At 42.4% G+C, this 24,792-nt stretch overlaps 1 protein-coding gene across 3 annotated transcripts; it reads left to right on the top strand.

Annotated features, from left to right (window-relative positions):
* The first annotated feature begins 501 nt into the window (after window positions 1-501).
* thnsl2 (threonine synthase-like 2) lies at window positions 502-24,681 on the top strand. Of its 3 annotated transcripts, none has more exons than XM_039780050.1 (9): window positions 502-616; window positions 7,275-7,508; window positions 8,168-8,362; window positions 12,068-12,220; window positions 12,309-12,548; window positions 19,290-19,438; window positions 20,541-20,666; window positions 20,802-20,956; window positions 24,177-24,681. In XM_039780050.1, exons 2-9 carry the CDS (start codon window positions 7,286-7,288, stop codon window positions 24,400-24,402), a joined length of 1,467 nt encoding a protein of 488 aa, XP_039635984.1. In that variant the 5' UTR covers window positions 502-616; window positions 7,275-7,285; the 3' UTR covers window positions 24,403-24,681. The 3 variants fall into 3 exon arrangements, with proteins under 3 accessions (XP_039635984.1, XP_039635982.1, XP_039635983.1); XM_039780048.1 differs by lacking the exon at window positions 502-616 and adding an exon at window positions 1,725-1,840; XM_039780049.1 differs by lacking the exon at window positions 502-616 and adding an exon at window positions 1,888-2,043.
* Window positions 24,682-24,792: the final 111 nt, after the last annotated feature.

The following is a 24,792-nucleotide window of genomic DNA, read 5'->3' as shown; positions in this document are numbered from 1 at the left end:
GTGTTTATTTTACTAAATTAAAACATGTCTTAACAATTTATTTCTTGCTGCTTCCTGTCGCTCTGCATGGCTTTTTGAGAAAGCTTATATGTTGCTCTAGCTGTCTTTATGGTGTCTCATTGACTTGAAAATTAGCCGGCTGGCTAACACTGGAACATTTACAGCAATGTTGACTAATGTGCGTTGTCTTAAACTTACTATGTGTGGTCTCCGTCTTCATATTTGTCACATACTTTTGAGCCAGGTTGTGAGAATATCAAGGTAGTAGTTTTTGAATGAATGGATCCATTCATTATCTATTTTAATGTTTTTCAATTTGCTTGGCTTAGAAAGGCTAGCCCTTTATGGGAAAAAAAACACTGAATTTTACTCTATATTCACCCAATCAGTTTGTCCCTAATGTTGAATCTGTTTATAAAAGAAGTCCCGCCCACAGCCTTTTGAGCCAATGGAAACACGCAGTAAGACAGGGTCCTCTTAGCCTAGAAATCTAGACGCGCCCTAGCGGCAGCAACATTATTTTGCAGCCAGGGTGTAGGTCTGGCTTGTCAGGCTACAGTCCTCTGCCACTGCGAGGTAAACTGGAAGCTGTCAACAGCAACTCGGCAAAAGACAAGTGAGTCATACTGTAGCCTGCTTTCGACCACTACTAAAAGCTCATTACGCCTTTTCAGAGATGTAACGAGTCCCAAAAAGAAGTTGCCTGAATCATTCAGCACATTACCTCCGATATAAACAAACTAGCAAACAGTGGCTGAACCAGCTAAACGCTAGAACGGTAACGTTAGGTCGAGCTCTGCTGTGGAGCTTTCTATTGTTGCAAGCCTCTTTGCAATTGATAAATACACTCCTTATGGGTAGACACATTTATGTAACTATGTATCTATGCAAGGAGCACTGAACTTGGCCCTAATATGCTGATATCAGGTATTCAACCAGGGGTGGAAAAAACGGTATTGTGTCAGAGACCTTGATTTATTTGCAGCAATTAATAAAAGAACTGTGAGTAGCATTCAGAACAGATGGGTGTTTAAGCAATATTTTTTAAAACGCTAACAGGATCCAAATCATGGGAACCAAAAAGCACTTACGGATTAGTGAGAAAATGTGCTTAAAGTGCTCATGTTATGCTGTTTGGCTTTTTCCTTTAACATTTATAGTGTTATCTTTTTGTGCACGTTATAGGTTTACAAAGTGAAAAAGCCCAAAGTCCACCCCAAAGGGACTTCCCATCTCCAACAGAAAACACTGTTCACAAACTGCTCCAAACAGCTCTGTTGTAGTCCAGCCTTTACTTCAGAGACAAACGTGGTCACTTTGTAACACACGTTATAATGCTCGCCTAGCTGCTAGCATGGCACGCCCTCATACTCTGCTTCTGACTGGCTAGTAGTCCTTACCTAGGTACTGAGCATGTGCGACTCCCAACAAAAGATGGAACAGAAGTGAGATGTCTCACTCTGTAGCTAAAACAGAGAGCTCAACACACAGGATGAAAAGAGGAGCTGCAGCAATGTGCAGTACAACAAAAATATTATGTTTTTTGAAAATGAAACCATGTAAACATATTCTGATATAACCTCTAAATACAATTATGAAACTGAAAATGAGCTTAATATGAGCACTTTAAGTAAGTAAGATAGCTAGTAAGCCATTAGGTAGCCTAAGTAGTGGGGTAGGTTGTTCCAAAGTTCAAGTTCAACTTTTATCTTCCTTGGGACAACAGCTTGTCAATAGAGCTATCCCTCGCAGTGTAGACAATTTGGCTGGCAGTGTGTATAGATTTGTTACCTTAAAAGAAATTGAAGAGATCTTTTTGAATCCATTTGACTTCATAGTGGTACGTATTACGCTCTGAGTGGTAGTATAATAGATATAGTAGTAGCCTACATACTCTCTGTGCTGACTTGGCAGGTATGATAGGATTATGAGTCATGGGCTCGAGTAAAGTGACATTTCAGTAGTGTTGAATGTTCAAATACGGTTTTGAGTTGTGATTGTAAGGGGTCAGTGGTGGAAGAAGTATTCAAATCCTTTACTTAGGTAAGTACTATTACCAGACTGTGAAATACTCTGTTACAAGTAAGTCCTGCATTAAAGTATTAAAAGTAAAAGTACTCAACGCAGAAAAATCCTCACATTTTAGAAACTGGAAACGATCCAAACAGTTCTGTCAATCAACACAGTGTTTAATTGGCTAATGATTTCAACTGGAGTTGTTGGACTATATATTGTTGGGAAGTTTAATTTATAATAAAACATCATATTTTATAACTTACATGTGTTTTGTGTGCAAACATCTTAATTTGTAAAGTAACTAGTATCTAAAGCTGTCAGATTGATGCAGTGGAGTAAAAAGTACAATATTTCTCTCTAAAATGTAGCGGAGTAGAAGTAGAAAGTGGCATGAAAAGTACCTCAAATTTGTACTTAAAGGTGCTATAGGTAGGATTGTGAAGATCCAGGAATTACCCAAAAAATTTGAACATCGACAACTTCTCAGTCCCTCCCAAGGGGGTAAGCTTCGCTTCAGAACTCGAACCTCCTATGGCGCCATTTTGATGCTACAAAGCGATCACCTCCCGTTAGCATCCCATTGACTAGCATTCATTTTGACGTCACTTTGACAGCAAATAACTTTACATCTGAAGCGTTTAAAGACTATTTGTCCATTGTTTATTTCTAAAGAAACACAACAATGTATAAAAGGCTCCATTACCTTGTACCTCACGTTATAGCTCCGTAGCAGACGCTTTTGTAAAAATAGGCTAACGATTGTGTCATAACCACGTGACTTACTGTCGCATAGGAGAGGAATTACCGTATAGTACAGGAGAAGCTCGCAGGCAGTTTCGACTTACGTTAGCTGTTTAAGTTTAATTACTAATGTTAACTAGCATTTTAGTTAGCAATAATTAGCCTGTGCCTATGTTATCTCCTTACATACAGTGGGGCAAAAAAGTATTAAGTCAGCCACCAATTGTGCAAGTTCTCCCACTTAAAAAGATGAGAGAGGCCTGTAATTTTCATCATAGGTACACTTCACCTATGAGAGACAAAATGAGAAAAAGAAATCCAGAAAATCACATTGTAGGATTTTCTATGAATTTATTTGCAAATTATGGTGGAAAATAAGTATTTGGTCAATAACAAAAGTTCATCTCAATACTTTGTTGGCAATGACAGAGGTCAAACGTTTTCTGTAAGTCTCCCTCCAAAGATTTTCTATGGGGTTGAGATCTGGAGACTGGCTAGGCCACTCCAGGACCTTGAAATGCTTCTTATGAAGCCACTCCTTCGTTGCCCGGGCGGTGTGTTTGGGATCATTGTCATGCTGAAAGACCCAGCCATGTTTCATCTTCAATGCCCTTGCTGATGGAAGGAGTTTTTCACTCAAAATCTCATGATACATGGCCCCATTCATTCTTTCCTTTACACGGATCAGTCGTCCTGGTCCCTTTGCAGAAAAACAGCCCCAAAGCATGATGTTTCCACCCCCATGCTTCACAGTAGGTATGGTGTTCTTTGGATGCAACTCAGCATTCTTTCTCCTCCAAACATGACGAGTTGAGTTTTTAGCAAAAAGTTCTATTTTGGTTTCATCTGACCATATGACATTCTCCCAATCCTCTTCTGGATCATCCAAATGCTCTCTAGCAAACTTCAGACGGGCCTGGAAATGTACTGGCTTAAGCAGGGGGACACGTCTCACACTGCAGGATTTGAGTCCCTGGCGGAGTAGTGTGTTACTGATGGTAGCCTTTGTTACTCTGGTCCCAGCTCTCTGCAGGTCATTCACTAGGTCCCCCCGTGTGGTTCTGGGATTTTTGCTCACCGTTCTTGTGATCATTTTGACCCCACGGGGTGAGATCTTGCGTGGAGCCCCAGATCGAGGGAGATTATCAGTGGTCTTGTATGTCTTCCATTTTCTAATAATTGTTCCCACAGTTGATTTCTTCACACCAAGCTGCTTACCTGCTGCAGATTCAGTCTTCCCAGCCTGGTGCAGGTCTACAATTTTGTTTCTGGTGTCTTTTGACAGCTCTTTGGTCTTGGCCATAGTGGAGTTTGGAGTGTGACTGTTTGAGGTTGTGGACAGGTGTCTTTTATACTGATAACAAGTTCAAACAGGTGCTATTAATACAGGTAACGAGTGGAGGACAGAGGAGCCTCTTAAAGAAGAAGTTACAGGTCTGTGAGAGCCAGAAATCTTGCTTGTTTGTAGGTGACCAAATATTTATTTTACTGAGGAATTTACCAATTAATTCATAGAAAATCCTACAATGTGATTTTTTTTTCTCATTTTGTCTCTCATAGTTGAAGTGTACCTATGATGATTACAGGCCTCTCTCATCTTTTTAGTGGGAGAACTTGCACAATTGGTGGCTGACTAAATACTTTTTTACCCCACTGTATACCTACGCTCTCCGTCTCTGTAAGATTGGGAATGATTGAGATTTCTCTTGGCACAGCTACCAGAAGACTTCACACTTTCAGACAGGTCGCTCACGTCACATTTACGTTGTCTCTCTCAGTTGGAGGCTGCGCAGTAACGCTCAGCCAGCACCGGAAAAGTGCTTCTCATATCCTTCACTGCTCTCCGTCCAGAGCAACGGGGTCTGTTGGTCCATTATATACTGTCTATGGTTCCTCCCCCCTTTCTGCTAAAGCCCTAAATGGTCTCCTAAGCCCCTCCCCCCACAAGGGAGAATGAATGCGTGTGCATGAGCAGTGATTGACACGCAGTTAGACACACCCCCTCGCCCTGATTGGTGCATCTGAACTAAGGCATGGAAACCCGACCCGAGTCCGACGGGACCCGATGGGCCGGGCCGGGTTTGGGTTGGGCTCGGTCACATCAGCGTGATAAGGCATTTGTTGTAAAATGGTGCTGCAGCTCCTTTAAGAGAGCTCTGTGTGTGTGTGTGTGTGTGTGTGTGTGTGTGTGTGTGTGTGTGTGTGTGTGTGTGTGTGTGTGTGTGTGTGTGTGTGTGTGTGTGTGGAAAGTGGGCAGAAGAGAGATAGAGAAAGAGGAAGCACACGTGTTGTATGCAACCAGAGCAGAGTTGGTGGAATAAGTTGAAGTTTTGTACACAGTGTGTGTGGTGTCCGAAATAAACTCCAGACTGAAAGCCAAGTTCATTCATTTGCTCACCAGAAACGGGATTTTAACCCCGACGTTATTAATTTTATAACGGCGGCCCTGGAGGTAACGAGTCTCCCCTGGTTTTCTGACCACGGTCGGAAATTAAGCACTCAGGAAAGGTTAACACACTGAACAATTTAACAGCTTAACGTGCGCTTGTTGCCCCGTGTGAGCTGATGCCTCATCTGTTGACATTTCCGAATGACTTTCTACAGTTGCTTAATAAAAGCTGGCTTTCCACACAAAAACGTAGCCTACATGTGTCATTAGTATGAGAAAAGAAATGTGATTTTAACTGTGTCGGGCTCGGACACAAATTTCTTAATGCCTGTCGGGCTCGGGCCGGGTTTGGTCACGGCTCTGTCGGAGGCGGGCCGTGCTCGGACAGAAAAATCCGGCCCGATCCGGACTCTAATCTGAACAGGGAGCGGTGGAGTTTTGCAAATTGCACTACAGGCTGTAGGTGGTGCCAGAGGAGCTGGATTATTTTTTAAATGACCTGCTTCATGTAGTTCTACTGGAACATAGGGTCAGTTTCAGCAAATATGACAGAAAGTTAGTTTTATAAGTCTTACCTACTTCAGACTTGATCAGCGGTGATCCAGAATGAAAATGGGCAAATTTTTTGCTTGGGTTGGAGATGTGTTAAAGGAGAATTTTTTACCTGAATGTTGACCGCTATATACCTCCGAGTACTGTCGAACCGAATTCAATACTTTTTACACCGACCGAATTGCCGAACAAATTGCCTCTAAAGTATTGAGTATTGAAAAATGCCTCGTCATTCGCTACCCAATATCAATACCTAAGGAGTAAATCTCATCAGCGTCAGACGTCAGTGAACCAATAAGCATGCAGCTCACTTCTACCAAGATCTAATAACGTTTGCGATTGGCTAGTTTCTCTTTGCCAGACCTTCCTCAACAGCGCTGCGGAGGAGGGTCTGGCTAGTCCACACAGCATTCCGGGATGTGAGAATAACATGCTCAGGTTTATTGGCATTTCTTTAAACCAATCACAGTTGTCTTGGGCGGCGCTAAACGTCAGCCTCAATAATGGCTGCCTCTGCAAAAAAGCCTCAGGAAGGAACTTGTTTTGGTGGAACGTGTACGTTCAAAAGTAGTTTTAGTCGTTCGACAGAAAGCTCAGATTGGACAGATAGTCTAGCTAGCTGTCTGGATTTACCCTGCAGAGATCTGAGGAGCAGTTAACCAAAGTCCTCACAAATCCACCGGAGTTTAGAACGCCAACACAAAGAAAGCGGAAGGTGGTGGACATCCGGCCAAAAATTGGGACATACGGCTGAATTTCCGGCGGCACCTGAACCATCTCAGAAATTAAACGTTGTCGATATAGACCAGTCCCTCCAGAAAAACGTGATTATGTGATCGCATAATTCAATGCATAATCAGCCAAAGTCCGCATATTTATGCGGGGGCCGCATTTTTTTCAAATACGCCGCACTTTCGCCGCATAAATTACCGATTTCCGCGCAAAATATGCGGGGCTTGCATGATTTCATAATCCCCGCATTTTCGTTGCAAAAAAGTCACATATATCTTAGCAGAAAGTTGAAAAATGTTGCGTTTACTTCACACAAGAGCCATTTTCCCCTGTTGCCATGGGAACGTCATGAAGTGACGTAATTACGCGACATGAACATCATCGAAAAGCAGGGTGTTGGGGGAATCACTTTTTTCTCTTTTTCATCAAACCGCAGTTTTTGCAAGTTCCTGCAATTTCATCGCATAAAATTGCATAAATATCCCGCATATTCTATTGCATTTTTTAAGAAAACGTGCCAACAATCACAAAAAAACTTTTTTCTGGAAGGACTGATAGACTAGTGATTGGCTGTCTAACATAAAGTTACACGTCGTAGAGGCATGCAGGAAGAACTCTATTTTACGCACTCACGTATTAGGAGCTGAGATTTGTGCAGTAATGTGTAATGTAATTTCTATAAAATTGGTATCAAAAAAAGTATTGTTTAGGAACCGGTATCAAAGCCGTGGTATTGGTATTGGTACCTGTATTGAATTTTTTTAACGATACCTAGTCCTACGTAAAATAGGTACACAGATATGTCAGTGGCCTGTGTGTATTTAAGATTCTTGTCTTCATTCAGAGGTTTGTCCGATGCAGTACTGCAGTACTCGGGGTGGGGTCCATGGACGGGACTTCCGGGACGTGCTGTTTTCAGGCTACGCTCCAGACGGGGGGATGTTCATGCCCGAGAGTGTGCCTGTGCTGAGCCCAGACACCTTGAGGGGCTGGAGGGGGCTGACCTACACCAAACTGGTGGTGGAGGTTGCCTCACTGTTCATCCCCACTCAGCTGATCCCCAGAGAAGACCTGGAGGGTGAGCTGGTGAAATATTGATTGTTAGCAGAACATGCCATTTGATATTAAGGGATGTTTGGTTTCCATACCATAGAGATAAATGAAAGAACAAAACTTGGTAACTGTTTCAAATGCATTCAAAACTGGTCTCAAAAATGTAAAGTATTCATGGTTAAGACTAAAGATGCGTAGGCTTTCGGCCGTCCTGATGTCAATGGGGAGCTCATTCCACAATTTAGGGGCCAGGATAGCATGCAGTCTGGGTTTCGTTGAGTGATTAGTTGTTAGGGGACAGCAAGCAGGTTGGCTGATGCAGAGCGGAGTGGGCGGGTTGGGGGGTAGGGTTTGACCATGTCCTTGATATAAGCTGGGCATGATAAGTTCGTGGCCCTGTATGCAAGTATTAGTGTCTTATACCGGATGCGGGCGAGACACTAGTACACACATTACCTACACATTTTAAATATGTGTGTATCATTATATGCAAATTTATGATACCAATTAAAACCGATGAGAGCGATTTTGTTCAGAGTTTTTACCGAATGAAATGTAACATATTCACAACACTAACTGAAGACATTTTACATCTACAACAAGACATCGACGACAGAACTGCAAATACCAAGAAGGTGTGAAGGTGTGATTTTCCCCTCTTTCATCCTTTTTTTCCTGTCCCAGTCCTAGTGGGTGAAGCCCTGTCTGGTTTCTCAGTGCCTGAGGTGTTGAGAATCGCCCGGCTAAAGGAGGGTCTGTCAGTGCTGGAGCTCTTCCATGGAGACACCTTGGCCTTTAAGGACCTGGCTATGACCTGCACTGTGCGCTTCCTCGACTACTTCCTGCGAAAAGAGAACCGCAGAGCTACTGTTCTTGTAGGTAAGACTAACACCTACAGGGCTCCAGACTTTTAAAACGTATGAAGTAGAAGCTTTTTTCATTGTTTACACTTGTGCGTCTAGCTTTTTCATTTAAGTGCAGCAGCATGTGATTTAGATGGGCTTTTGGCACAGCAATAACGCATTTCAAGCGTTACCTTTTTTTCAGTAATTTCTTAACACATTATCAGTGGTGAAGTGCTATTTGTTTAAGTACCGGAGCGCACCTGTGACGCACACGGTCACAGGTGTCGAAACATTGTGGCTTGTTTCGACTAGGGACGACCGAGGCCAATACTGATTATCAGTAGTTTAATGAAACTGATAACACATATTTGGAACCGATATGCCTATAAAGTGAAAATGAAAATCTTTAAGTCAAAATTAAGATTTTGAAATGTTTCAAAATCCAACACAAAACTTTTTTTTTTAAATGCTTTTAGCAATTATTTAATAAATTAGATTAGATTCAACTTTATTGTCATTGTGCAGAGTACAAGTACAAAGACAGCAAAATGCAGTTTGCGTCCAACCAGAAGTGCAAAAAAAAAAAGCATAAAAGTTCAATGTGATATTCAAGTATAGACAGGAGGTGCATAGGCAGGACAAGGAATATATTGTAGTGTTATAAGAGCAGAATAAATATGGCTATGTAATATGAACAGTGTATGAACAACATGTACAGATATGTGCAATGTAGTAGCAGTGACATTATACTAGTAGAATAATATAGATATAGATATATGCGGTGTATTATCAGAATACATAATAAGAACAACAGAATAAATATGGATATTCTCGATGGAGGGGAGTGAGGAACCGGTGATGCGTTGGCCAGTTTTCACCACCCTCTGCAGTGCTTTCTGGTCAGGGGCAGAGCAGTTGCCATACCAAACTGGGACACAGTTGGTGAGGATGCTCTCGATGGTGCAGCGGTAGAAGTTGACCAGGATCTGAGGAGACAGGTGGACCTTCTTGAGTCTCCTCACAAAGAAGAGACACTTGAGAAATGAGAAACTTTCAACGTGATACCCAGTAAAAGATAGTGTTGAGGGCGGGACATGAAGTCAGACTCAGTGGTGAGTGAAACCGATGCAGAGGGACAGAGCTGGAGCCGAGCCATAGACCACTTTTTAATTCATTAACTACCGGTTATCGGGCAAATAAAACGCTGATACAGGTAATCTGCAAACTGCCAAAAAACGTCACAGGTCTCATAATCCGTCTATCCCTAGTTTCGAGGGTTAGGCTTTGTAACCACCGTTACCTCGCTGGCAAGTTTACATAAATTGTAGTTAACCATAAATATAAAATGTAAGGATGGTTTGCTGCTCTTTCATCTTTAATAGTTAACAGCTAGCTATAGACTGAAAAAAAAATTATTTTACTGTGCCGCTCAAAGGCTACTGCCGGCAACTTTTAGGGTGTAATGTTTTCTTGTCACTCAATGAGAGCCTTTTGTTTGGCTGATGGACCTTTAACCCATCACCTCTCTCCACCTCTATGGCGCTGGCTTAATCTCTTTAGCAGCAAGGACATACACAACCCTCACACTATTCACAGCCAGAAATCTTATCTAAAAGCTTCAACTTATACAAAACTGGTGTACCCATAGCAGTCTAAAGTAAAATGTGCTATTTAAGAAGAAATATTTTCATGCTGCCCCCGATGCAGTAATAGTCTGGTCATTTGTGTCGGTGTCGTTAAGTTCAGTTCAGTGAACAGTCAGCACAAAACCTCAGAGGTTTCTGTGAGCTATCCCTGTAAAAAAAAAAATACATCTACAGTATTTGGTTCTATCTGATGCTGTTCTATCTGATCTGAAGTTGTAAGTATAGCATATAACCTGCAGCCTAAATCCTAAAAGGCATGAAACAAATGCTGAAATATTGTAATCAATTTCCGCATTTTTATTTTGTAAACGTAATGCTTAATATAATCACGGTGCAAAGTATTACATTATCAAATTTTTTCAAATGAAAGAATGTCAAGTCCCCCTCAGCATTTATATTTGTATATTTGTCTAGTGTTAAATGTCAATATGACAATATGGAATATTTTAAGAGCAAGTTTTCCTTAAATTAAATGTGGCAGCACATTTGGGGGTAACGGCCGAATTCTGTGCTCAAGGTTTTTGCAGAAGGTGGAGGTGACATCATTGTTGTCTTCCTGAGGAGCGAAACATTACAGGACTTTATTAGCGATGCACAGCAACTTTAACTCGTCACTGGCTGAGAGGTGGCGGCGCTGTGGACTCTGCTAGAAGAGTGCGGGGGGCCTTGGCTCGGCCTTAAAGGAGCAGGGCTCCTCTGTAGGGCTGCGGGTTCCCAGCTCACTGATGATGCCATCTGAGGCTGAAACAAATTTAGCAGCAGTCGCTGATTGTTTCCTTAAAAAGAAATCACAAGTAGGGGGATTTAATATCATGGATTCTTAAAACTGTTCACCAAGCATTCATAACATTAACAGGGCATTGGCATTGCTGGGTAAAACAATACCCTCAAAGTTGGGCTCCATTTGGTCGGGATGTGGTCAGGTGTGAAGATAAGCCTTGTATCACAATGCACCTGACTGCTGTTCTTGCAGTACTTTGTGATACAAAAGTCCAAGAGAGGATGATAATGTTTCATGTAAATTAATCTCTCTTGTACACATTTGTATCACAATAACATAATGGCTAGAAACAAAGACGAAATCTTAAATGCTCACAGTTTAACACACACACTAACGGTAACAGATAGTTTAAATCAGAAAACTGTTTAACCAGGTTCTCGTCCACTTTGCAGGCGAGCGCCAGACACAGCGTTCAAGTGACACAATGTCAATAACAGTTGAACTTAGTTAATAAGAATGTTCTGTAATCAATCCAAACAAATTTTTAGGAGGAGAAGTTTTTGAGATTATTTCAAGAAACTCTGAAACTCCTGAGTTGAACTTAATGAAGGACCGAATCCGACTGATGTGATACATCACAATAGCACTGCAGTTTCAATACGGAGTGGAGACAGATAACAGATTAAACTCAAGTGCATCACTACCAAGTTTTGTATTTGTTTTATTTTCTGATTTAAACACCTGTGTTAATTGTAGGTCTGAAGAACAAAAGAACCATAAACAGATTTTCATGAGCTGTTTTTTCCCCCATCCACAGTTTTGCAACATATTGAAAACTGAGTCAAGTTACATGAAAAATGGCATTCTGTACAGTTTAGATTTTAAACAGAGAAAAAATAAAACAAAAAAACCCAGAACAGCACAGATCATCAACTTTTATAATAAAATGAACGGGAGAGATTGGCCCTGTTCAGACCTGGCCTTAACATGCATCCTGGGGGATCCGATGACAAGTGGTCAGCTATAAGTACAGTTGTGAATGCACCCAAGATAAACTGAGGACATACTGAGATTCAATCGCTCAGACCAAATTCGGAGGTGATCTGGGCCGTGTATGGACACATTATTTTAGCAGTGTGTACACCAATGTGTACTGGGCCACAATGAAGGACTGCTTACTCAACTGACATCCTTGACGTTCTCAAATCCCATAAGCTGGCTTGGTCCACACCGTCTGAAATCTTTTGAAAAGCCCATTGATCATGAGTACATCAAACACCAAGCACCAAAACTATACAAAGTGTCATAGATAGTATCATAGATTATAAATGTAATGAATCTGAATCAGTCCATTTGTGGGTTTCCCCTCCAGGTACATCAGGAGACACAGGTGGCTCGGCCATCCAGAGCGCCAAAGGTCTCAGTGGGTTGGATGTGGTGGTTGTTTACCCCCGAGGACGCATCACTCCAGTCCAAGAGAAACACATGATCACCTGCCTGGAGGACAATGTCCATGTGTTTGCAGGTAAATTAAAAGAGGCGAAGGGACTCATGGCTGATCTTTCACAATACAACAATCAAAATCAAATCAAGTGTTTTTTTTACCTCTGTAGCAGACGGCAGCTCAGATGACATAGATCAGCCTCTGCGCCGTCTTTTTGCCGACCAGGAGCTGGTCAGGTCTCACGGCCTGATGAGCCTCAACTCAGTCAACTGGTCTAGAGTCATGATCCAGCTCGCCCACTTCATCTATGCTTACCTGGAGCTCAGTGGTATGGAGCAGGCCAAGACCGACGGGGACCTGCCTGAGCTGGAGGTGGTGGTGCCCACTGGAGGGGCGGGAAACATTGCAGGTGGGTTGAATACTCGCTTCAAAGGGGAACTATTGTATAGCATTTTCAGGTTCATACTTGTATATTGTGTTTGTACTAGGACATGTTTAATGTTCCAAAAACACTTTACTTTTCTCATACTGCCCATGGCCACTGCTCCTGTATTCACCCTCTGTCTGAGGCGCTCTGTTGGAGCGCCTGTCTCTTTAAGCCCTCCTCCCGAGAAAGCCCAGCATGCTCTGAATGGCCAGCGCGCTTCCTGGAATCTCCGCTCCGCTGTTGTTTCACTAGTTGCAGCGGGAGCTACTGCAACGGAGTATACGGCCGGACTTTGCACCGTGAAAAATCACCAATAAAGGCTTCTAAACGAAATATTACACAAGCGGACATGTCCCAACAGTAATGCGACCCGAAATTGGAGAGAATTTAACAACACTGGCAGCCAAGATGACATCTTTTACTGCAGTTAGCATGTAGATACATGTGACACAGTTAACACCGCAGTAGTTTAAAAAAGTAGTTCCTGCTTGGAGCAGATAACCAATCCCATGTCCCATAGAAGGCTGGCTAAGTGTTATGTGACATCTAGTCTATATCCTCGACGTTCCACTTCCGGGATTGCTCCGGTGCTGTAGGAAATCCCGCCGGATGCGTGTATTTTCACCGATGTCCATTTCCTTCCGCTTTCTCTGTGTCGGCGAGGACTTTGGCTTACTGCTCCTCAGATCTCTGCAGGGTAAATTGAGACAGCTAGCTAGCTATTTTGCAGCGGCTCCGTGCGCAACTTAGCACCGCCCATTACGATTGTGATTGGTTTTAAGAAATACAAATAAACCAGAGCACCTTATTCTCCCATCCCGGAATGCTATGTGGAGTAGCCCGACCTTCCTCCGCTTTGCAGCATATGGATGGTCTGGCAAAGCGAGACTATGTGACACCTAGCCAAGAGTAGAAAAAACTGTTGAAACTGAAGGCTTTAGAACAGTTTGAAATCTGAATGGTTTACCTCATTACGTGAAAATCTGACATTATAACATTGTAGATATGACAGAAAATATGGAAAAGCATAATATGTCACCTTTAAGTAACAGAGCCCACACGCGCTGTGTCTCTGCGACACAAACAAATGCAGCCCGGAGAAAGAACCTCAGCCAGCAGCTGCAGCAACTCAAACCCAGCCACAGCAGGCAGCACAAGCCCCAGCATCAGAAGTCTGATTCCTGACTGCCCCAGCTGACTTCCCCGGATCACCAAACTAGTCGCTGCTATTACACTTGTTAGACCCAGCAACAGCAGCCACAGGAACTTGAACCCACCCAGCTGGGTCCAGTGGCAGCAACAGAGTGTTTGCTTATCCGGTAGGGCTGTCCGGGATCAGACCCCCAGCGATGGGACCGTGGTGAAGTTAGTTTGATGTTGGATATTCGACAGATATTCGGATATTCATTTTGGGTTCATCAGCAGTTCCTGCTGTGCTTTCACTCAGTCTTGGCAGAAAAATATAGGACACCCATTTGCTCCTAACTGCTTGGTTTTTACCTAGGGACCGTCAATAAATTACGTTCTGAACTTCATTTATTTCCGATAGCTTGTATATCAGATGTTCTAAACACCCCATACAAATGCAGAACTGTTCTTCAATGTGGTACAAATGAGACACACTAGACTATAAATTAATATTTTGCATCTCCTTTTTTTAATGAATTTTTTTAAGAACCCCATTCATTTCCTATGGAAAACGGCTTTTTGCTCAATAGCTTCCATGTTATTGGACCCAAACACCCCAGACAAATGCAGAACTGTTCTTCAATGTGGTACAAATGAGACACACTACACTGTAAATTAATATGTTGCATCTCCTTTTTTTAATGAATTTTTTTAAGAACCCCATTAATTTCCTATCGAAAATGGCTTTTTGCTCAATAGCTTCCATGTTATTGGACCCAAACACCACAGACCAATGCAGAGCTATTCTGCTATGTGGTACTAATGAGACACACCTCACTATGAATTAATATTTTGCACCTATTATTTTATTTAAATTTTTTTAAGAACCCCATTAATTTCCTATCGAAAATGGCTTTTTGCTCAATAGCTTCCATGTTATTGGACCCAAACACCACAGACCAATGCAGAGCTATTCTGCTATGTGGTACTAATGAGACACACCTCACTATGAATTAATATTTTGCACCTATTATTTTATTTACCTTTTTTTTTTTTTAATTGTCGCATTTTCCGATATATATATATTTTTTCTGCCTAAATATGAAGGGTTTTCTGAGTCTCAAAGTCAGCAAATCTGCCAAATTCAGCTTGGAGTGTCGCGTAACTGCAGTTAAAAAAAACACATTCCCGTGTTTTGGGTTTTGGCGCACAGCTAGGTGGGCCAAAATCTATTGTGAATCTAAATTGATATGTGGGCCGGATCATAATCTGCAAGGGGCCGGATTTGGCCCGCTGGCCTTGAGTTTGACACGTGTCGTAAAGGAAGTGAAATATGAAGCTATCCCAGCCCAGTTTCACTGCAGTTTGTGAAATGGTCACGTTATTGAATCTATTGATTCGTGAACAGGACACGATTATGTCGTGTGGTGATTATGAATTTTAATTTAATGTATTTTAATGGGAAGCATATTTCGTGATCACAGAACATAGTTGAGCATTCGGCAGCTAAAAAGCCAGATTTTGCTCTCACGAGTAGGCCTGTAGTGATAGTCAATACATGGACTAAGCGCACGATATATGGAAATGAGCTCGGTAACTTTTGGTGACGCAATATATTGCAATCGATAATTGCTGTAGTTGTTGCGTGCCACAGAGACCGCGTGTGGCGGTCTGTCCTGTTGTTGTCGCCGGCGTGTGGCGTTTAATTTCCCTGTTGTGGCATATATTTTCCCCATTGCTGTGTTTCTTTTCCCCATTGTTGCATCCCCCAGAGCAGCCCAGTGTCATGGCAGTTCATGAAATGGTAACGTTCGAAAATCGTGACCTGTACACGAAATAAACGAGAAAATCGTGACCTGTACACAAATCAGTAAATCAAAATAACGTGACCATTTCACAAACTGGTGTGAGACTGGGTTGGTATATTCTAAAGCATTTCTTCTTCATAAAACTCTGTGTTTGAAATAGGGCTGAACGATTTTTGAAAATAATCTAATTGCGATTTATTTAAAAAATATTGCGATTGCGATTCGATATGCGATTATTTTTTAAGCTCTTTGTCTTCTGTATTGGTCAACAAAAACTAGCAATAAATCATTGTATAGTATGAACTTCACAAGATTAGATAGATTAAAGAAGCTGTTCTTTCCTGGAGGCCAGGCCTGTATGTGATGGTGAAATTAGGTGATGCGTGAATTTATATGAATGACCTCTTTTATTTAACTACTTCAATCCCAGTAGTATATTGAGCACTGACCAAGCCTGGTGGAAACATTCATATGAAAGTCAGAAATAAATCACACTAAAGTGCAGATTGCAGAAATATAAAAACAAATGTGGCTTTACAACACTTAGTAGTATTTAGATTATTTAATTATTATTTACATAGACATATGTAAACATGTGGATTGCATTTTTTAAACACTGTCTTTGAACTTTACTAGACAGTTAAATAAGTAAAATATATACATCGGTGTATTTTCTTTAACAGCGCACAGAGAGGAGCTGCCTCCAGCCCCTCCCTCCCTCATGAAGTTGCGTGCCGTGTGCATGACAGCGTCAACGACGCTGCACTAGCTCAGAGAGGCTATCGTTACGTTAGTAGTAGCATGCAGGTGTTGCCGTGGGATTAGCTAACTGTACTAATAAAACCGTTGAAACACCGTGGCCACGCTGCTGTGACAGCTCCCCGAACGTCATTTATCAGAGTCTGGTTGTTACCCCTCTCCGCGGCAGTCTCCTCCGCTCCATATCTTTATAATGGAGCTAACCGGAGCTAACCGCTAATCAGAGCTAATCGTTGCTAACCGAGCCTTCAGTTCTGCGTGCCTGTATTCATTAACTGCATGTGTGGACTGGAGCCCGAATAAAACCCTTACAAGTTTTAAACTACAACTCAGAGTTGTTTGAATGACAGAAATCTGCTCAAGGGTGCCGTACCGTTAGCGTGCTAAGTTGATGCTTTCTCTGCGGACTACGGAGTGCGGACTGATTTGCTCTCGTGAGTCACGTGACCAAATCGCAGCCTTTGCGATTAGGAAATCGCGTTTTAACATAGCGCGATATTATCGCAAATGCAATTAATCGTTCAGCCCTAGTTTGAAAGGCTCTGTGACACTAAATAAACCTGTTTTGTCTTAAAGTCTAAAGCTACACGAGACTCGTAGTAAACCTGCAAAATGTCCCTGAAAGAAATGCTCCTGTGTTGTTAATGTAATCATTTTTTCTTTGGATGACCAACATGTACCTCCAGACAAAAACCTATATTTAGTATATTATATTTAACATATAAAATAATTCGAGCCAATTCATATTTTGGGGGATTGGGATGCAAATGAGTGTTTGTCCCCTGATTTATACATCAAACTATATTACACATGACTGTAGTGCAAATCAACATTTAAACAACAATAGACCAACAAACACAAGAGTTTCCTCACATCGCCACAGGACTTTTTTTGGAAGTGCGGACCTACCACCATCTTCTCGCCTACCAGATGGACCTCCAGTGGCATGAGGGAACCCATGACGACCTTCGTCTGGCAGGAGTTGCAGGGGGCTGCCGATGGTCCGGGCAGTTGGACTCCGCCTGTGCCTGGTGTAGGTTTGTCTTTGGGGTTTGCCCCCTTCTAGCCACTGTACCCTCCCGAGTTAACCCACGTGGCTGTGGGGTTGCCTTCTTCCACTCTTCATAGCTGTTGTGGTGGTTCTCACACCAACATATTCCAGCTGAGCTGCCGTTGGGGTCTTCACTATTTACACATAGCTGGGGCTATTTACCCATAACTGGGACAGTGGTTGACGGGCATCAGGGCGTTTCACTCCCACTGCTGCTCCGAGATCCCGTACAATTTAGCCTGGAGCCACAAGGGACCAGTTACCATGTGTGCCACGGGGAGGCATGTACGAGATCTTGGCAGTGGAGAGGCTATGTACCGGCTGAGGAGGCTCACACACTCGGCTCCTCTTTTCACCCCTGAAACCTAAGGGCTATCCGGTGGCAGTAGCTTAAAGCAGAGAGTGGCCAGCAGAAGCAGCATGCAACTACAAGCACTACTACTCCAACACTACTGCACTGACGCATCACATGCCCTGCGTGCAAAAACACACACACACACACACACACACACACACACACACATACAGACACACACACACATACCCATACACACACACACACACACACACAGACCCCCCCCATGCACACACACACACACACACACACGGGCTGTGGCTGCCTGTGGCTAAGTGGTAGAGAGGTTGCCTACCAATTGGAAGGTTGGTGGTTCGATCCCTGGCCTGCAGTTCGATCCCTGGCCTGCAGTTCCATGCCGAAGTGTCCTTGGGCAAGACACTGAACCCCGAGTTGCCCCCGATGCTGTGCCATCGGAGTGTAAATGTGTGTGAGTGTTTATCTGATGTTAGTTCTCCAACCTCACATTTTCCCAGCTGGGATTTCAGATACTCTGTTTCCCTGGGTGGGGAGAGGACACGTTCAGCCAGCTGAACTTTCAAGTCACACATCTCCCTCTGCATCAGCTTTTTGTCATGGCTCAAAGTGCTGCCCTCTCTCTGTTGTACAGTAGGATGTTTACATCTACAAAAAATGTGCGCTGATGTCCAATAGGTTAAAAATAATAGAGTATGGAATTTTTAAATGAGAAATGTGTAGGAACCCTGGAAATGGTAGATGCAAAATATTAATTTATAGTGAGATGTGTCTCATTTGTACCACATTGAAGAACAGTTCTGCATTGGTCTGGGATGTTTGAGTCCCATAACTTGGACGCTATTGAGCAAAACGGCGTTTTCCATAGGAAATGAATGGGATTTAAAAAGAAATGTAAATAAAATAGTAGGTGCAAAATATTAATTCATAGTGAGGTGTGTCTTATTAGTACCACATAGCAGAACCGATAGCTTGAAAATATCGGAAATAAATGAAGTTCAGAACGTAATTTATTGACCCTAGGTAAAAACCAAGCAGTTAGGAGCAAATGGGTGTCCTGTTGTTTTCTGCCAAGACCGAGTGAAAGCACAGCAGGAACTGATGATGAACCTGAAATGAATATCCGAATATCTGTCGAATATCCAACATCAAACTAACTTCATCTGCTCTGGCTGAACCAGAGGCCCAGCTGCTAACCAATGGTCCTTTTTAATGGCCGACACTTCAAAATGTACACAATAGAGATACAGTACATCATGTGGACTCTGTATTGAGGTGTGTGCCGGTTCTTCGTTGACGTTAGCGGACTCCATTTCTAAGCTAGCGTTAGCTAATGTTGCACACTGTTGGTGCTGTAGGGGAGCTGAAGAGAGGCAATTGACTCGGGTCGTGCATAACAGATATTTCAAAAACAATGGACACACACATACAGAGATGCCCCGATTTATAGTAAGATCATTTCTGCAATTTAATTTTCTTGTAGTCAACATTTTCACAACCAAAGACTTCAGTCTTACCTTTGATCTGTGTAATGTAATGCAGTCATTTATCATTATAGCAGCAAAGGCATCACTTTTTCCCCCAATTATGATAACATGTTTCTCCCTTAACAAAAGTCTAATGAGAGTGTTTTCTGTCTGTCTCAGCTGGCTACATTGTAAAGCAGATGGGATTGCCCCTGAAGCTGGTGGCCATGGTGAATTCTAATGACATTGTGCACAGGACGGTAACCAGCGGGGACTTTTCCATGGCAGCTAATGTCACACAAACTTTGGCCCCTGCCATAGACATCCAGGTAACACAGTTACACAGGTTATAGTTACAACTGCTCATATCAACGAGATGTCAGTCTGAAGATTACTTTTGATAAGATCATGATATTTTTGTGCGTTCATCCACACTTTTTTTTATTGTTTTTTTTATTTGAATTCTAATTTTTAGGAGCCGCTAAATACTTCAACTATTTCTTGAGAGCCCCACAAGCGAATTAACATGTTCAGAACATTTCATGGCAATCTTCCTATTATAAAACATATAATTTGTGAAAGATTTACATATAGACCCGTGGTGGTCGATTTAAATCTCATTGAGTCTAAAAATATCTGAGGAGCACAAATTTTAAGAAGTGCAAAAGATTTTGGTCCATTAGGGGCACTTAGGAAAGGCCAGAGGGTCACCCAAAAACATTCGGATTTATTAGGACAATAAATCTCTGTATGATATTAGATGGCAATCTGGCCAGTGGTTGTCATGGTATGGACCAAACTGTTGGACAGACTCATCCATTCACATTGCCTTCCAAACAGTTAGGCATAAAGTAATTAATTTAAAAATCCACAGCAGCACCAGCAGGATTCTATTTCATGGTACGCACAAGAACCTCAGTGACTTATATTTGCAGAAGAGTCATGCAGAAGGCCAAACACCACACACAGCCACACATAGTAACACACATACACACACATTCTCACACACTTTTCATAGTTTCACACATGATCAAAATAACAACCAAACTAATATAGGCCCATCTATGTGCGCTTTATAACTTGTTCAGTGATCCACTTTTTCACAGTTCTGTTTACACATGCTCACTGTAAGGTTTCACTACAAGTCGGAGACATAAGTACAGTTCTGGAGTCAACCGTTTTATTAAAGCACTCAAAACAGTGCCGAGTAAACTTACAGATGTGTCACGTGTCACAGAAAACAGCGATGTCACTCCCCAATAAAAAACAACCCTGGTAACCACAGAGACAACAACAGAGATACATAAACAAATAATGTACGCACGGTGTGTACAGGATTACGGCTGCCGGGCGCTACTGTGTGCACTGGTTGTATTTACATGTTTGGTCATCCAGGATGCTGTGTCACACTGCTTGATTTCTGGCCTGTAGGACCCGTACAACATGGAGCGAGTGTTCTGGCTGCTGCTAGGCAGAGATGGAGCTTCAGTGAAGAACATGATGGAGGAGTTTCAACAATCACATAGACACTCTCTGCAGGAAAACACCCGCAAGCTGGTACCAACCATTCAACATTTACTGCACCCGCTGTACACTTTCAGGCATGCTTATCTTCTATGTGTGTAGCAGAACTACAACCCCCATCTACCAAGCTAATACTTTTTATGATCTGTCCCTCTGTTTTACTTCTAGTTGTCACAAGTTTTATCCTCTGGAGCAGTGACTGATGAAGGGATCCTGGAGACCATGAGGAGATGCTGGGAGGAGAACCAGTATGTCCTGTGTCCTCACACAGCTGTGGCTGTATGGCATCACTACCACTGTTCTCACAGCCCCAGGCTCAACAGGTCAAACATACTGTGTTCTTCTATTTAGCCCGGGGTCTTCAACGTTTTTTAAACCAAGGACCCCTTAACTTAAAGAGAGACGGAGCAGGAACCCCCTACTACATATATTGTATAAAATGAAGTTGCATATAGGCCTACAATAATGTGTAGGGCGGCCTAAAGCCTTTATACCTTTTTAGTGCATAGAATACTAAGCTGTTAAAATAGTAATTGTCGGCATGATTTTATAAATCATCTTTCAATGTTACACTTACATGTGGCACAGTGAATCTTAAGGATGAACTGTATCTGTGGATGTATATTAGTGACTACCTTTATTTATATTTGCTAATAATATGTTGGCTTCATGTTAAGACATTTTCAATTTTGAAACAACTTTAATATAATAATTTGGAGGCCCCCCTGCAGTAACTCTGCTTATGGGTGCCGGACCATCTGTTGATAATCTCTGATTTAGCCACATATATACACACAAGGCATTTGTGACTTGACTGCAAAACACGGACTAACAGGGTTTCTGCGGTCGTCAAGCCTTAAAGGCAGGGTTGGTAATGTTGAAAAGTTAGCTAGATATGAAAGTAGCATCTCCTCAAGGCTCCTTATAACCCCTCCCCCCGCTCTCGGCGCTCCAACCCAAACACCGCTGTGTCGCTGCTTCAGAGCAGAGCACAGAAAGGACTAGAATTTCACTCATCAAAAACTAATTCTTGGGCCCTGTTTTAACGATCTAAGCGCACGGCGTGAAGCGCGTGTACGGATCTACTTCTGCTGGTTTAACAGCGGGAAAAAACGGTCCATGCACCAGGTACCATTAATTCATAGGTGTGTTTTGGGCGTAACATGCAATAAACCAATCAGAGTGTTATCTCCCATTCCCTTTAAAAGCCAGGCGCGTTTGGACCTTGGAGCATTGCTGTTATGATGGAGGATTTGCACCGTAATATTTTTATTTTTAATCTTTTGCATGTTTGTGTGCTGCGCTTTCCTTTGTGTGTAACAAGCATAGTGTGCGCGCTGTGCACGAGCCTAGGAGCATTTTACTAATTTGCTGTTAAAATAACAATGAAATGCTGCGTTATTAACTTTAGACCAGATTTTTGTTGGTCAATTGGCACGATCAAATTCCACTGCCTCAAGATAGCAATACGCCCAGAATGCACCTGAACACACCTCCCTGTAAGACCATACAGGTAGGTGTGTTCATGGGCGCACAGATGGGCGCAGGTGCATTTGCTATTTAAACGACGTGGGCGCTGGACGGGAAATTGACAACTGCGTCGTAGGGATGGGTGATATGGCCTAAAATCCATATTGCGATATACATTGCAGCCTCTTGCGATAACGATATATATTGCGATATATAAATTATAATAGAACCATTTCAGACCAGGTTACATAGACCCTAAGGAAAACCAAACTGCTAAATGTATTTATTTTTTTTAAAAGAGAAAGAAACATAGTATGTAGTTTTGAGAACATTTATTGTTCAAAACTGTAATTATACAACATAATGTTGCAGATGAATAAAATTCAAGTACACTAGTTGCAGAGACTTTGACAAAGAAAAAGCTTAAAGTATTGGGTGTCTTCTCTTTAGTGCAAACCATTCTAAAAGGCACTACACTTAGTTAGTTTAAGTCCTTGGTTCTTAAATGCCACCCAAGATGCAGAGAACAGGAAAAACTGGTGTCTGTTTAGTTAAGGAACAGACACTGTACTGGAAATACTTTCAGTATTAGGCAAAGATGCACAGATACTTTAAATAAAAACATATTTCAAACAAAGTTTCTTACCTGCAGCCTAATGTAACGCATTTGAGAGCGCGCGCGCACACACACACACACACACACACACACAAGAGTCAGGACTTTTCCCGGTGGGCCGGTCTGATAATAGTTATACATTGCAAGTTGTTAGCAACACCATCCGGCGGCCTGGCGCCGCTGCCTGCTGGTCAAACGGTGCAGCCTCTGTTCAACCCGTACGGCAGGGGCCGTAAACGTCCCGGTACATTTTTTGGTCCCACTCCGCCGCTGCACTCACGCGCACACGCACTCACGGCTGTATGTTCAGCGGGGAAGTACAACGTCTGCAAACACCGGCTGCCAAGATTCCAATGGTCCGTTATATAGTGAATGGTCAGGCTGGTGAAAGGCTCCGTGGTACGGCTCGACCACAGCTCCGTTGTAGCGGCTTAAATCCAAACCAAGTCCAAATAATGGATGTTGCACTGGTCTTTTTCACCAGCTCCTTGTTTCGCTTTTAGTCATGTTTACTCAAGATGACGATGATGCGTTGCAGGTCGAGGCTCTAAACTTCGCGGGTAGATTGCGTCATCAACATGAATTATCGCGATAGTGCAATATAATTAAAATCTCTATCGTAGGCCAATTTTGTATCGTTTATATTGCATATCGTCTATATTGCCCATCCCTACTGCGTCGGTCTTAAACTAGTAAAGACACTGGCGTCTGGCTTTGCGCTGCGCTGCGCTGCGCTGCGCCACGTGCGAGATAGGGCCCATTGTCTCATTTACCGCGGCTCTGGCAACATTTGCTGAGTTTTCTCCTCCATTCTCCAGTAGACTTGCAGTAACTCCGGCGACGAAAACACGCTCTGAACTCAGGCTCGTACCCGGGAGGGGTAGAGTATGCGCAAAGGGGCAAGGAGGCATTTCATTGGTTCTTTCCAAGTTGGCCGCAAACCAGTGTCTGGTGGGCATTTCTTTACAGGATTACAGCAGCTACAGATGAGGGGGTTTTTTTGCTTCTTTTTTTAGAGCCCATAAGTTATTTATTGCTGTTGGGATGTAAGGACCATTTCAAACAATATATTGAAAAGTGTATATTGGAACTAGTTACCAACCCTGCCTTTTAAAGAGGACATAAACTGAAAGAAAGATCTAAACGGGAAAAGCTCCAAAACACAAGTAATCATTAAATTTTTTAGACCAGTCGCAAAACAGTCACGCTAAAAGGCCTGAAACAACAGCCATGCGAGCAGCTTTGTGAGGCTTGACTTAGGTACAGCAGTGTTTTAAGCTAAATGCTAACACCATTATGCTAATATGCTCACAAATTTTACCATCGTCACTTGATATAATATGTTAGCATGCTAGCAAAAAAATTTACAAATTACAACAAAATAAGTCTTTGCTCGACTTACTGTAGCAAAGGTCTTATCCAGTTTTCTAAGTAATTACTCAAACTTTTTTTTGCAGGTGTTACATTGCGACAGCATCTCCAGCCAAGTTTCAGGCAGCAGTGCAAAAGGCTGGCCTGACCTTTGACCTACCTGAGGCAGTACTGGCGTTGGACAAGTTGGCTATCCGTTACGAGAACCTGGAGAGAAGCCAGAACTGGTGCAAAGACTGGGAGGACAGACTGAGAGAGAAAATCCAGTCTGTGAGTTCAGCCAGGAAAAGCAGAGGGACTTATTACATCTGATTAGGAAAGATTCAATTGTAAAATAGGGTTTTACTTCAAAAACAATTAACAATTTCCCTGAGGGGATCAATTAAGTATTCAGATTCGGATTCCGAAAACCTGATTGGCCATGAAATTGTGAAGTCAGGTGACTCTGGCAGCTTTTCCTTGATCTATGTACTTCCTTATCTTATCTTCTACAGTGATGTCATACACCACAAACCAATCAACTTTTCACAATGTTCAACCTTCCTTCCACAACTGTAAATGAATGCTGAATAAAATAAAACTGAATTTGAATTGTCTCAAAAACAATCACTTTAATTGCACACATCTGAGACCTACCATTCAAAAGTTAGGTTTCCATAACTGACTGATATAAAGGAATACAGCTGATGTTCTTAATGAGTG

This window comes from Perca fluviatilis, chromosome 17, assembly GCF_010015445.1.
Source record: "Perca fluviatilis chromosome 17, GENO_Pfluv_1.0, whole genome shotgun sequence".
In the NCBI taxonomy this organism is placed as follows: domain Eukaryota; kingdom Metazoa; phylum Chordata; class Actinopteri; order Perciformes; family Percidae; genus Perca; species Perca fluviatilis.
The sequence above is the reverse complement of the archived record's forward strand: the minus strand, read 5'-3'. Positions and strand labels throughout refer to the sequence as shown.